General features: G+C 38.8%; 1 protein-coding gene across 1 annotated transcript; it reads left to right on the forward strand.

The window, feature by feature from the left end:
* Positions 1 to 7295: 7295 nt before the first annotated feature.
* On the forward strand, positions 7296 to 11603 carry LOC116521744 (vomeronasal type-2 receptor 26-like). The gene is made up of 4 exons (XM_032236404.1): positions 7296 to 7433; positions 8050 to 8277; positions 9969 to 10092; positions 10699 to 11603. The coding sequence occupies exons 1-4, from the start codon at positions 7296 to 7298 to the stop codon at positions 11601 to 11603; spliced, it is 1395 nt and encodes a 464-aa protein (XP_032092295.1).
* Positions 11604 to 13508: the final 1905 nt, after the last annotated feature.

The raw sequence follows: 13508 nt of genomic DNA on the forward strand, positions 1-13508 counted from the left end.
TTTTATCAACTTCCTAACTATCCATAATTTTTACAAGCTTTACACCTGCATATTTCCTGTTGATAATCATTCTTTGTTCTTGCCAGACAGAACCCACAATTACAGTCTTCCTGATTTAGTTTCAAATGTGTGCCATGACCTTGCTTCAGCAGCCAGCCCAACAATAGTATGAGACTCAAGAAATATAGCCTATTGATCTATTAGATTCAATAAGTACTATGGATGATAGCAGGTACCAGAAGAAACAGGTATGAACGAAAGATTTCAGGTAGGATGATTTCAAAATTTACCAGAAATATATGTAATCCTGCTGAGCCATTGCTAACTGTGAAACATGGTTTTGCAAATTATGCACTTTTATGGATATGTTTAAAACAGGAAGAATGAAACTGTTGGAAATGAGGAACTGAAAGTAATGTACATAGGTGTTTACGGAAAGTAACAGCTAGTGAAGTTGTGAAGCATGTATGTGGTTAGAAGAAAAGTATAAAGTATAAGGTTTGAGATCAGCTTGGAGTCCTTTGATTTATAGCAGTTCTTGTAGGACTTGCTATTTGTCATTGAACCCCATTGCAATGGTTTGTTATGCAAGTGTATTACTGCTATATCTTCTATATCTTTTTATTTCTTATGTTCTAAATTATTAGAAACAATAAACCTCTGATCTCAAAGTAAGAATTATTCCTTGTGCTGTTGCCTTTGTTTCCTGTTGGAATTTTCTTATGACAATAGATGCATATATATATATATATATATATATATATATATATATATATATATATAGATAGATAGATAGATAGATAGATAGATAGATAGATAGATAGATAGATAGATAGATATAGATAGATAGATAGATAGATAGATAGATAGATATAGATATAGATATAGATATAGATATAGATAGATAGATAGATAGATAGATAGATAGATAGATAGATAGATAGAGATAGATAGACATAGACATAGACATAGACATAGACATAGACATAGACATAGACATAGACATAGACATAGACATAGACATATACATATACATATACATATACATATACATATACATATACATATACATATACATATACATATACATATACATATACATATACATATACATATATATATATATATATATATATATATATATATATATATGACAGGTAGATAGGTAGGTAGGTAGGTAGGTAGGTAGGTAGGTAGGTAGGTAGGTAGATAGATAGATAGATAGATAGATAGATAGATAGATAGATAGATAGATAGATAGATAGATATAGGCGTAGGCGTAGGCGTAGGCGTAGGCGTAGGCGTAGGCGTAGGCGTAGGCGTAGACGTAGACGTAGACATAGACATAGACATAGACATAGACATATACAGATGGAAGCAGTTAGCTTCCTCCCATAATTGGGGCTTACCAGGGGTTGTGACACTAAATATATACCTTCTTCCCTGGCTTCAGCTGATAAGGAGGAGACCTGTGGCATAATGGCTAAGACGTTTGCCTAAGATGCAATTCAGCACAGGATCGAATCCCAGTAAGGGTATGACTAGCTGATGAGAGCTAAATAGCTTGAAATAGATCTATACTAGTCTCCCTTTATTTATTTATCAGCACAGATAAACACACACACACACAAAAACACACACACACACACACACACACACACACACACACACACACACACACACACACACATATATATATATATATATATATATATATATATATATATATATATATATATATATATATATATATATGACAGGTAGGTAGGTAGGTAGGTAGGTAGGTAGGTAGGTAGGTAGGTAGGTAGGTAGGTAGATAGATAGATAGATAGATAGATAGATAGATAGATAGATAGATAGATAGATAGATAGATAATAGGATTGATGATTGATAGATTTCAGTGACAAAGGATATGTAACGGGAAACATAGAAATATAGAACAGCATAGAGGCAATTTTTGAATATATGTGAGGTCCTTCATTAAGAACAATAATTTTCTACCTAAAAATGATTACTGAAACAGTGATTCTCCTGGAAATATAAGGGATTTACAATGATAGTATAAAGCAAATTCCAGAATAATAATAATAATATGGAACACTTTTTTTTTCATTTAAATATATTGGAGTATTGTTCCAACCCTCCGCAATCTAGAATGAAATGGAGTGTGGCTCCAACAGATCCCAGGAATGGCATCAAGCTCTCCATCCAGAAAAGTGCAGTGCTAGGAACATCTCAGATACTGTGAAGAATCCTCAAACTCCAGGTCTCTGGTAGAGATCCTGAGATTGAGGAAGACACATACTACCCATAAGAGTGAAAAGGAAATTTTTTATTCTACAATTTTTGTGACTAAATGAAAGCAGATTGTGTCTGGAGAAGTAGACCAAAATCAATAAAAATCTGTTTCTTTTCAAGATTTTAGCCTCTGTAGGTCAGCATATATGAACTCTCTTTAGCAGAGGTCACCAATCAGTGGTCCGTGGACCACTGGTGGTCCACAAGGAAATTTTGGTGATTCACAGAACAATTATTTGCATTTTTATATTGCCCTAAATATATTTATTTTTTTTAAAAAAAATCATATTAGTGGTCCACAGGATTTAAAATTATGAATTTAGTGGTCCTTCAGATCCAAAAGGTTGGTGACCCCTGCTCTAGAGATCCCCGTCACTTTTGCTTCTGCTGGAGAAAAGTGATCCCAGATCCCTTTGCCTTTTTTACACTGTTACCATCTAGTACTGTGTGTTACCATCTAGTAGGTGGCACAGCGAGCCATTTTTCTGGGCATGCGAGGCATTCTCCGGCCTTCTTTTGAGGCCATTTTTTGCCCTCCAAAGCCTTCAGGGAACCCTCCTGAAGGCCCCTGAAAGCTCCAGAGGAATAAAACGGGCCCTACGAGCAAACCAGAAGTATGTTCCCGAACTTCCGGTTTGCCCATAGGGAAGATTGTTCACACTCCAGAGGCTCCAGGGAAGCTCCTGAAGCCTCCAGAGGACCTCCGGGGCAGGCAGGGAGCTTTTTTCACCCTTCCCAAGCTCCTCTAAAGCCTCTGAAGCCTGGGGAGGGCAAAAAAGCACACCCAAAATGGGGGGAGTGCTGGTCATGTGCGCATGTGCACTGAGGTTGTGCGCATAGTATTATGGGTGTGGCATATAGCAATAGCAGTTAGACTTATATACCGCTTCATAGGGCTTTCAGCCCTCTCTAACCGGTTTACAGAGTCAGCATATTGCCCCCAACAATCTGGGTCCTCATTTTACCCACCTCGGAAGGATGGAAGACTGAGTCAACCTTAAGCCGGTGAGATTTGAACCGCTGAACTGCAGCTAACAGTCAGCTGAAGCGGCTGCAGTACTGCACTCTAACCACTGCACCACCTCAGCATGCCCACACATGACCCCCCCCCCTGCGCTCCTCCCACTTTTGGCATGTGAGCCACAAAAGGTTTCCCATCACTGGTCTAGTATATAATTGCAATCTTTCAGACCAATTCTAGAAGGTCTAGATACATGACATTTATAATATGAATATCTCTGTTTCTTTATTTTAATTACAGGTTGCATCATTTGTAGCACATTCAGAATAATTTCAAGGCATTCAGGGAATCTGTATAAAATTTATTCAATCTAGAGTGCTCAAAAGAGGAGCCAACTTGAATTTCTAAGAGACTTTTTTTTTTTTTTTGTATCTCATGAACATGCAGAACTTAATACAAATATCATAAAAAGCATTCATCTGTTGTGATTGTATTTTCCCCTTGGCATTCATTGGCATAGGTCATTACAAAAATGGCTTAATGGCCTCATGGGAATAAGCTGAAGAACACTCAGTTAAACATATTTATTCTCTTGCTGTTTTGAATAATAAAGAACTCCAGTGAGGTAAACATCTATCCTGTCCTTATAATCTTGATTGATTTCGCCTTTCAATTTGGAACCTCCCTGTAGCATGCAATAGGACATGATCAGTTTACCTCTTTAAGTCTAAAGGATGCTTCAAACATTCCTTTCAATCTTAGACATTATGCATATGGAGGAGTTCTAGCTAAATAGCTAGAAATCTGTTCTCAATTCTCTCTGTTTTCCCACTGAATCCTGGCTGTTTGGTTGGAGAATACTCAGTCAGCCATGGGAGAAATGAATAGACTTTTTACAGGAAGATTTTCATATCTTACAGTTGGGATGTTGATATTAGGCATTCTTCCTAGGAGAGATTGCAAAGTTTCTTTTTTAAAATGCCATAGCAATGCTCCAAGTCCATTTCTTCATAAATATCATGAACCAGGGGACGTCATTGTTGGTGGTGTAATTTCTCAAAGCCTTGTAGGTTCAGAGAAGATCTCATTCAGAAGGCATCCTTTTGAAGATTTCTTTGGTGAATTTGTGTAAGGAGTTGGTTGCTTTAGTCCTGTATTGTATCTCTGTGCAGAATAAAGTCAGAAATGATGAGAGTAAAATTGGCTTATTGGTTTATGGGGGAAGGGAGGGTGGAGGGGACGTTTTCTGCTAGCTAATGATTTTTCCTTTTTTCATTTCAAGAATCTAGAGAAGGAAAACAGGTAGTGGACTATTACTATTCAAATAATAGTTAGAAAATAAAAATCTCTCAAAGGGAGGGAAGTCAAAGAGTCAATCACTTCCACTGTCTTGTTTCCAAGGAATAGATGATATAGATTAGATAGATGATAGATCGACAGACAGACTGAATTGATTGATTGACAGATGATAGATAGATGACTGATAGATGACTGATGATGGATGATTGGATAGATAGATAGATAGATAGATAGAGAGAGAGAGAGAGAGAGAGAAAGAGAGAGAGAGAGAGAGAGAGAGATAAAAATGGAGATGGAGAGAGAACAAAATTTATATAAAATATGTGCAGCAAAAATGTTTCCATGAGAAATTTCAAACTCAGTAATTCTTTATGACCTGGTGGCTCAGTGGCTAAAATGCTGAGCTTGTCGATCAGAAAGGTTGGCAGTTCGGTGTCCCTAGCGCCACATAACAGAGTGAGCTCCCTTTATTTGTCCCAGCTTCTGCCATCCTAGCAATTTGAAAGCATGTAAAAATGCAAGTAGAAAAATAGGGACCAATTTGGTTGGAAGGTAAAACAGTCTTCCCTGCACCTTTGGCATTTAATCATGCCGGCTACCTGGAGACAACGTCAGACAGCCCTGGCTGTTTGGCTTGAAATGGAGATGAACACTGTCCCCTAGTGTTGGGAACGACTAGCACATATGTGCGAGGGGAACCTTTATCTTTTACCTTCTTTATCTTACTTTACCTTATCTTCTTTATGAAGTTAACTATTTCTTACTATGTCTGAAAAAATAACAAGTACCTTATTTTAGAAACACCAGAAAGGTTTTTCATATGTACAAAGTGTCCCTCGAAGCTACAGAAGGTTGCAAACAAAGAACAGTTGTCTTCACACATTACACATTATTTTTAAGGAATGGTGAACATGATCCATATTTTAAAATTTGTAGGATTAATTCTGTCGTGTACTTCATAAAAATGTACCCATCAAATGTTGTACAAGTAGGCTGTTTATTGGTGGAATTCTATTTTCCACATAAATCCATTAACTTCTAAATCAATATTAATGTCTATGTGGAGATAGTTTCAATGTGAAACATATGAACTCAGATAGCAACCAAGGTCAGAGTTATTAATATTGCAAGTGAATCTCTTAGCAAACCCAGGAACTGAAGGTATTTATGATTTTCCAACTGAATTGCAGATTAGTAACTCAGACCTATCAACACATCTTGGCTGTTGTATTTGCTGTCAAGGAGATTAATGGAAATCCCAAGATCTTAACCAATGTGACCCTGGGCTTCAACATCTATAACAACTATTTTAATCCAAAACTTACATATGCAGCAACAATGGAAATTCTGTCCACACCAGGAAGATTCATCCCAAACTATAAATGTGATTTCCAGAACAATCTGGTAGCAGTCATTGGAGGGCCTAACTCAAATGATTTTCTTCATGTATCAACCATTCTGAGTCAATACAAGTAGTGCACAGGTAGTGTTTTCTTTTGTGAACAGGGAAAAAGGAAAAAAATAAACTGTCCACAATTCCCTCTCCTATTGAAAACTGTGTGATGGGTATTGGTGGATTTTTATTATTTCTGCAGGAAACTAGGTAAATATGTCATTCCTTTTTTTCTTCACATTAATAGCAATAGCACTTATGTATACCCCTTCACAGAGCTTTTACAGCCCTCTCTAAGTGGTTTACAGAGTCAGCCTATTGCCCCTAACAATCTGGATCCTCTTTTTACCCACCTCTGAAGGATGGAAGGCTGAGTCAACCTTGAGCCTGAGGAGATTCAAAGTGCCAAATTACAGGCAGCTGGCAGTTAGCATATTTACATTCAAGTGTTTGTTGGATATAAAAATTATAATAAAATCAGGACCATATGATTCCAGTCCATTTCAAGTAACATAATCATAAGAACCTAACTAAGCTGTGTTTTACTGGGAAAATGTATTCCTTATGGAATAAATCCTTCTGTTGGTTTTTTTGTTTGTTTGTTTCATCCTGCTTTTGTGCTTCCATTCAATTAGCTTGCTTATTCTTCTGCCCCAGAGAGGAAGAGAACAAATCAAACATTTTTCTTCCATTGGATGTTTCCAAATGCTGATTATCAATATGGCGGGATTCTTCAGCTCTTACTCTATTTCCAATGGACATGGATTGGCATATTTTATATTGGCATTGGCAGTCAGACAGAGTTATTACTCCAAAAGGTATTACCTTTCTTTTCACAACATGGTATCTGCTTTGACTTCATTGAAAAGTTACCTGGTGGGCAGACGGAGGTGATTTTGGAAGCAAGCCATGATAAAATAAGCCTGGCCTTGAAGAGAATAGTGAATACAGTGATCTTTCATGGAGAATTTCAGAGTATTGGGTTTTTATGGATCTTACTCAAAATTGTTGATTATGATGATATGTTAGGGAAAAAAGCAAAAGTCTGTATCATGACAGCAGATGTGGACTTTACATCAGCCCTGTTTCAAAGAAACTGGAGCATTAATTTCCTTCACGGATCATTTTCCTTGGCAGTTCAATCTAAGAAAGTGTCTGGATTCCAGAGATTTGTTCAGAGGAGAAACCCTCTTTTGCATAAAGGAGATGGTTTCTTAAAAGAAATCTGGCAGCAGTTATTCGATTGTGTGCTTCCCAACTCTTCCACTGAGTCAGAGGACCAGAATATTTGCACTGGAGAGGAGAAGCTGGAGGCTCTTCCCATGACTGTTTTTGAAGCAAGGATGACTGCCCACAGTTACTGTGTCTACAATGCTGTCTATGCTGTGGCTCATGCTTTGCATGCTCTGTATTCATTCATAGACCAGCAAAAACCAGGGGTGATATGGAAACATGACAATAGGAAACACCAGTCATGGAAGGTAAATCTCCTTAGCAGAGTTATGCAAGGTATCTCACCATATTGGTTGCTAGAACAGTAATTTTATCATTTTCCCCTCCCTCTCTCTCTCTCTGTCACTCTCTGTCTCTTTCTCTCTGTCTCTTTCTGTCTCTCTCTCTGTCTCCGTCTGCCTGTCTATCTGTGTGTGTGTGTTTATCTGATAATTGTGAAATATTTGGGCTCCGAGATCTTCTTATTTCCACAAAATTGAACCAATCTTTCATTCAAATAGTTTGCATATATGAATGTATGCAGCTCATGTATATCAGCAGAGAAAAAGGTAGGAGTGTGCTGTTCCATTCTCTATATTCTGTACATTTTTAGTTCACAATTTTGTTTTCATTTCCATAGCTAACCTAAGTTCCAGTTCTCAGTGCAATGCAATTCTCCCAAAAATAAGGCTATTCCAAATTGGATGTGAATTCTTTTCCTTCATTTGAACCTTATTTCCATGCTGGATTGTCTCCATTGGGTAACATTCCTTGCAGATTTTTACTCTTACCTGGCATTGATCATACTGGTAACGTAAACATTTTGCAAAGCATTAGGAGTAAACCTTTTATCTCCTTTCCAACCTTTTCCCCCTTGCTGTCTAGCTTCACAATTTCCTGAAAGGAGTTTCCTTTAATAACAATGCCGGAGAAAAGATTTCCTTTGATGAAAACGGAGAAATTGTAGGAAGATTTGATATCATAAACTGGGTCACGTTCCCAAACCAGTCTTTCCTTAGAGTTAAGGTGGGAACCATAGATCCAGACCCAGTTTCACATCACCTGCTGACCATTAGGGAGGATGACTTCATCTGGCCTACCTGGTTTAATCAGGTAAAATTCATATCATGTCCACAATGATTGATTACTTTGCCAATGTTACAAGGAGATTCCTAACTCATGAACCTAACACACCTGCATTATTTTTGTTTGAGTATTTTCATCTGAAGAAAACAAAATGTCTGACTAAGCACTAAGGAAATAAGACTGTGTATATATTTAGAACGGACGTGGTGGCTTAGTGGCTAAGATGCTGAGCTTGTTGCTCAGAAAGGTCAGCAGTTCAAATTCCTAGCGTAATCAAGTTACTTGTCCCAGCTTCTGCCAACCTAGCAGTTTGAAAGCATGTAAAAATGCAAGTAGAAAAATAGGGACCACTTTTGGTGGGAAGGTAACAGCGTTCTGTGTGCCTTTGGCATTTATTCATGCTGGCCACATTACCAAAGAGATGTCTTCAGGTAGTTCTTGCTCTTTGGCTTTGAAATGGAGATGAGCACCACCCCTTGAGTTGGGAATGACTAGCACATATGTGTAAGGGGAATCTTTACCTTTTGGTTTACCTCATATATTTAGTATATGTTCAAGTGAATATTCTGGTAAAAAAATATATATTTTATTTTGCCTTGTTTTGCTTCAGTCATAGATTGTTGGTTAATCTGAGTCCTTTTAGGGTTTAGGTCAATAGCCAAGAGCTATCTTAGGGTAGGGACCCAATATGTAGACATTATGATCCATTAACCTTGTAATAATAAAATGTGTATTATTAAATTCATAATTTAGGCGAGCTAACAGAATCACAATCTGCAGCAGCTGAAACATCTAGTAAGGAGTCCATCTTCTTACTCTGGTTACTTCTTGGGCTTTCAATTATTTACATTTCTGGGTGCCTAATTATCTGTGTCAAGGAGGTTGGGAATCTCCCTGATTCAGATGATATAATAATCTCAAAATATCATAGAGGTCATCTGTACCTCTATAAGTGACTGGTTTGGTTTTGCAACTCACCAAGAGAGAAACAGACTTCAGAGGATAATTAGAACTGGAAAAAAAAACCAGTTACTACCAACCTGCCTTCCATTGAGGACCTGTATACTGCACAGGTCAAAAAGAGGACTGTGACAGTATTTACAGACCCCTCACATCCTGGACATAAATTATTTCAATTTCTACCCTCAAAATGACTTTATAGAGCACTGCACACCAGAACAACTAGATACAAGAATAGTTTTTTTCCTGGACGCCATTACTCTGCTAAACAAATAATTCCCTCAACACTGTCAAACTATTTATTAAGTCTGCACTACTATTACTATTAATCTTATTGTTCCTATCACCCATTTCCTCCCACTTATCACTGTATGACTGTAACTTTGTTGCTTGTATCCTTACAATTTGATTGTTTCCTAGTATGATTTGATTGCTTAATTATACCCTATGATTATCATTAACCTTATGATTCATGACAAATGTATCTTTTTTTTTAATGCACACCGAGAGCTTATGCACCAAAGACAAATTGCTTCTTTGTCCAATTACACTTGGCCAATAAACTATTCTATTCTATTCTATTCTATTCTATTCTATTCTATTCTATTCTATTCTATTCTATTCTATTCCACTCCACTCCACTCCACTCCACTCCACTCCACTCCACTCCACTCCACTCTACTCGACTCTACTCTATCCGATATTGTAATAACAATCTGTGAATAATATATAAACATTTTTATTTCCCTCATGGGCAGGTATCTCCCCTCTCCCTGTGTAATGATAAGTGTCCTCCAGGTTACAGAAAGACCAAAATAGAAGAAAAACCATTTTGCTGTTATGACTGCATTCCATGTCCACAGGGAGAGATCACAAACCAGAGATTATGAGAGATACTGGATGTCCTCCATCACTTACATGTCTCAGCCAACTTGTTATTTTAAAAGTTGTTCCTTCCTCCCTCCCTTCCTCTCTTTCTCTCTCCCTCCCCCCTCTTTCTTTCTTTCTTTCTTTCTTTCTTTCTTTCTTTCCTTTCTTTTCTTTCTTTCTTTCTTTCTTTCTTTCTTTCTTTCTTTCTTTCTTTCTTTCTTTCTTTCTTTCTTGTGATTTACTAACTATTTTTTTTTAAATAGTGGTTAAGGGAATATTGAATACATCTTGTATTAAGGCACCTTTGAAATCCTTTCTAATGTGAATTAAAATGATCTCAATATGAACCTTTTCTTTTTCATTTGTAGGAAGGTCCCTCAATATCATTGAGAAATATATGTTTTTTAAAAAATAATAATAAACAAAATGGACCTTAGTTATTTACTCTCATCCAAGCAGAAATCCACATGAAGAGACTATGCTGTTATTACTACCCCATTCTATCTCTCCCAGAACAATTTGGTTTAAACAAATACATTGCCAACATATGTCCTTTAAATTGCCATCCTACGAATGGTCGTGAACTATATCTTCATTTTATGTTTATATTTGCTTTTGCAGATATGGACCAATGCTTCCAGTGCCAAGAAGATCGGTATCCCAACAACAAGAAGAATTTCTGCCTTCTCAAGTATATAACATACCTCTCCTATGAAGAAACATTAGGAAGCATCTTGATGATTATGGCCATTATCCTTTCTCTCACCACAATTTCTGTATTAGGAGTGTTCCTGAAGTACCACAGCACTCCCATCGTTAAGGCCAACAACCGCTTCCTCTCCTACACCCTCCTCATCTCCCTCTTCCTTTCCTTCCTTTGTCCTCTGCTTTTCATTGGCAGACCCATGACAGTGACCTGTCTCCTTCGACAGACTGCTTTTGGGATCATCTTCTCAGTTGCTGTTTCTTGTATATTGGCCAAAACCATCACTGTGGTTCTGGCTTTCATGGCCACCAAGCCAGGATCAAAGATGAGGACCTGGGTTGGGAAAAGACTGGCCCTTTCCATTGTTCTCTCCTGCTCGCTTGTTCAAACCCTTCTTTGTACTGTGTGGCTGGCCACTTCACCCCCTTTCCCAAGCTTTGATAAGCACTCCTTCATTTCTGAAATTGTTGTAGAATGCAATGAAGGTTCAGTTGTCATGTTTTATAGTGTCTTGTCTTTTATGGGCTTCCTGGCTATGGTCAGTTTTATTGTAGCTTTCTTATCTAGGAAGCTACCTGACACTTTCCAGGAAACCAAGTCTATTACCTTCAGCATGCTTCTTTTTTGCAGTGTCTGGTTTTCTTTTATCCCTGCCTATGTGAGCACCAAAGGGAAATACACAGTGTCTGTGGAGATCTTTTCCATCTTGGCCTCCAGTGCTGGGCTTCTGGTTTGTATCTTTTGCCCCAAATGTTACATCATCATTTTGAGGCCTGATCTGAATAAAAAGCAACATCTAATAAAGAGAATTATTTAAGCAATTTCCTTCTTTTCCTTCAACATTGAATTAGCATTATCAGATGAATCTCGTGACACATCCATTTTGAGAGGTACTTTAAAGGTGATATAATCCATTTCAAGAATTGGATTGTATGTACGTTTAGTGCATCATAAATCTAGTGCATCATCTAAAGATCTAAAGATCTGGCCTTATTTATGTAATATTCTAAATCAGATAAATCTAGGATCTGATTTCTCAGGCATATATTTATTTGATATGCAGATTAATGGTGTTGTTTTAATTTAGTGAACCTGTTATCTTAATTAAAGTTAGTAAAAAGCATTTATACAATGGTTACAGGAAGACACAAAAATTCAATTAAAATGCATAAATATTTCTGTAAATGGATAAAAGTAAGTAATATAATTTGAATTACCAAATACTGAATACTATAAATTCTAAAATTAAACTAGTAATATGTAATATGTATAGAATATGAAGTGACTTACATAAAAGTAGGTTTTGAATAATACAGTGAAACACTATTATACTGAGTATCCCAGCACTCACAATATATTAGTATCTTGTGCTTACTTAAGTAGATGTTTGGAGGCCAGCATTCTCCTTTTGTTCAGGGATGACTATTTAGTTAACATATAACCGTGATGGCGAATATATTGCATGCGTGCCACAGGTGGCATGCAGAGCCAGCCATTGCCCCAGCCCAGATTGACCATGAATGCATGCACGCCTCCCACTGGCCAGCTGGTATTAGGGTCTCTTTGCAGGGGGAAAAGTGCATGCAGGAGATAGTATTTTGGAACTTCATGAAGTGTCCCCCGTGCCCCATTTTGTCTTCCAGGAGGTCTCCAGGCCAAAATGGGATGCAAGGGCATTGTGTGAAGCCCCTCCCAGCACCCTGTTTTGGGCCTGGAAAGCCTCCTGCTCCAAAAGGAAGCCAAAAATGGGTGGGGTGTCACACATGGATGCACTGGGCTCAGGGGCAGCAGAAGTACATGGGGGGGCATGTGGCTGCTGCTTAAGCAGGGTCTTAACAGGATACAAAAGGATGTGGCTTCTCTTCTGCACTAAAGCTCCGGCCAGTAAAGAAAAATTTCATGTGAGTGTGAGAAGTTGTTAATTGCCTCACACTCACAAGAATTTTTTCTTTACTGTGCAAGGGCCAGGTGAAGCCCAGGAATCCTCCTGGAAGGTTTGTGCCCATTGGGATTCTCCTCTATGGAATGGCAGCCCTAAGCCATGGGAGCAAAATGGGGCTGTCATGGGGAGCCTCTCGCATATTGCACCTCCTTCCCAGCCTTTGCCCATCCTCTGTGCCATTTTTGGGCAGCTAGCTTGCTGTACTGCCCCCGCCCCAACCCCACCATGGCTGCAAAATCAGCTGTTTTGGGAGACATTAGCCCAGCAGGGATGGGAGCAGCCAGCAAGCTTTGCAGCCACATGGGTGGCCCTCTCCCCACTGGGCTAGCATCTCCTTAAGTTACTGCTGTTGCAGCCAGGGCAGGGACAGGATGGGGGGCAGCCCAGCAAGCTAGACACCCAAAAATGGCATGGAAGCACAAGTGTAGGCTGGGAGGGGGTGTGCAACATATGGGGAGGGGGGGTTCCCCAGAGCTTTGGCTCATCTGAGTTGCAGCTGAGCCTGCTGCCCTGAGCCAGTAGACTGAGGCACTGCAGAGCATGACTAGGAGCATGCTAACCTTACCCTTCCCATGTGCTGGATCCTGCCGTTGCCATCGCCCCTTGCGAGCTTGCTCCCTGATGGTTCCCAAGCTAGGATGCAGTGGCCTGTTCCCCCTACCCATTGAATCATCAACATGAGTGTGGCTCTGCAGGAGCTGCAACAGTGGCAGCTTTATCCCAGTGGGGAGGGAGACACCCAGTCTGGCAACCTTCATAGCCATGTGACTATGAAGTTTG

This window comes from Thamnophis elegans, chromosome Z, assembly GCF_009769535.1.
Source record: "Thamnophis elegans isolate rThaEle1 chromosome Z, rThaEle1.pri, whole genome shotgun sequence".
Classification (NCBI taxonomy): domain Eukaryota; kingdom Metazoa; phylum Chordata; class Lepidosauria; order Squamata; family Colubridae; genus Thamnophis; species Thamnophis elegans.

Bases quoted from the DNA above. Each gene is read 5' to 3' on its own strand.
- LOC116521744 (XM_032236404.1), top strand. From the start codon at position 7,296: ATGACTGCCCACAGTTACTGTGTCTACAATGCTGTCTATGCTGTGGCT. The intron at 8,278-9,968 runs GTAAAATTCATA...CCTCATGGGCAG, and splicing joins GGCCTACCTGGTTTAATCAG to GTATCTCCCCTCTCCCTGTG. The intron at 10,093-10,698 runs GATTATGAGAGA...TATTTGCTTTTG, and splicing joins GGGAGAGATCACAAACCAGA to CAGATATGGACCAATGCTTC.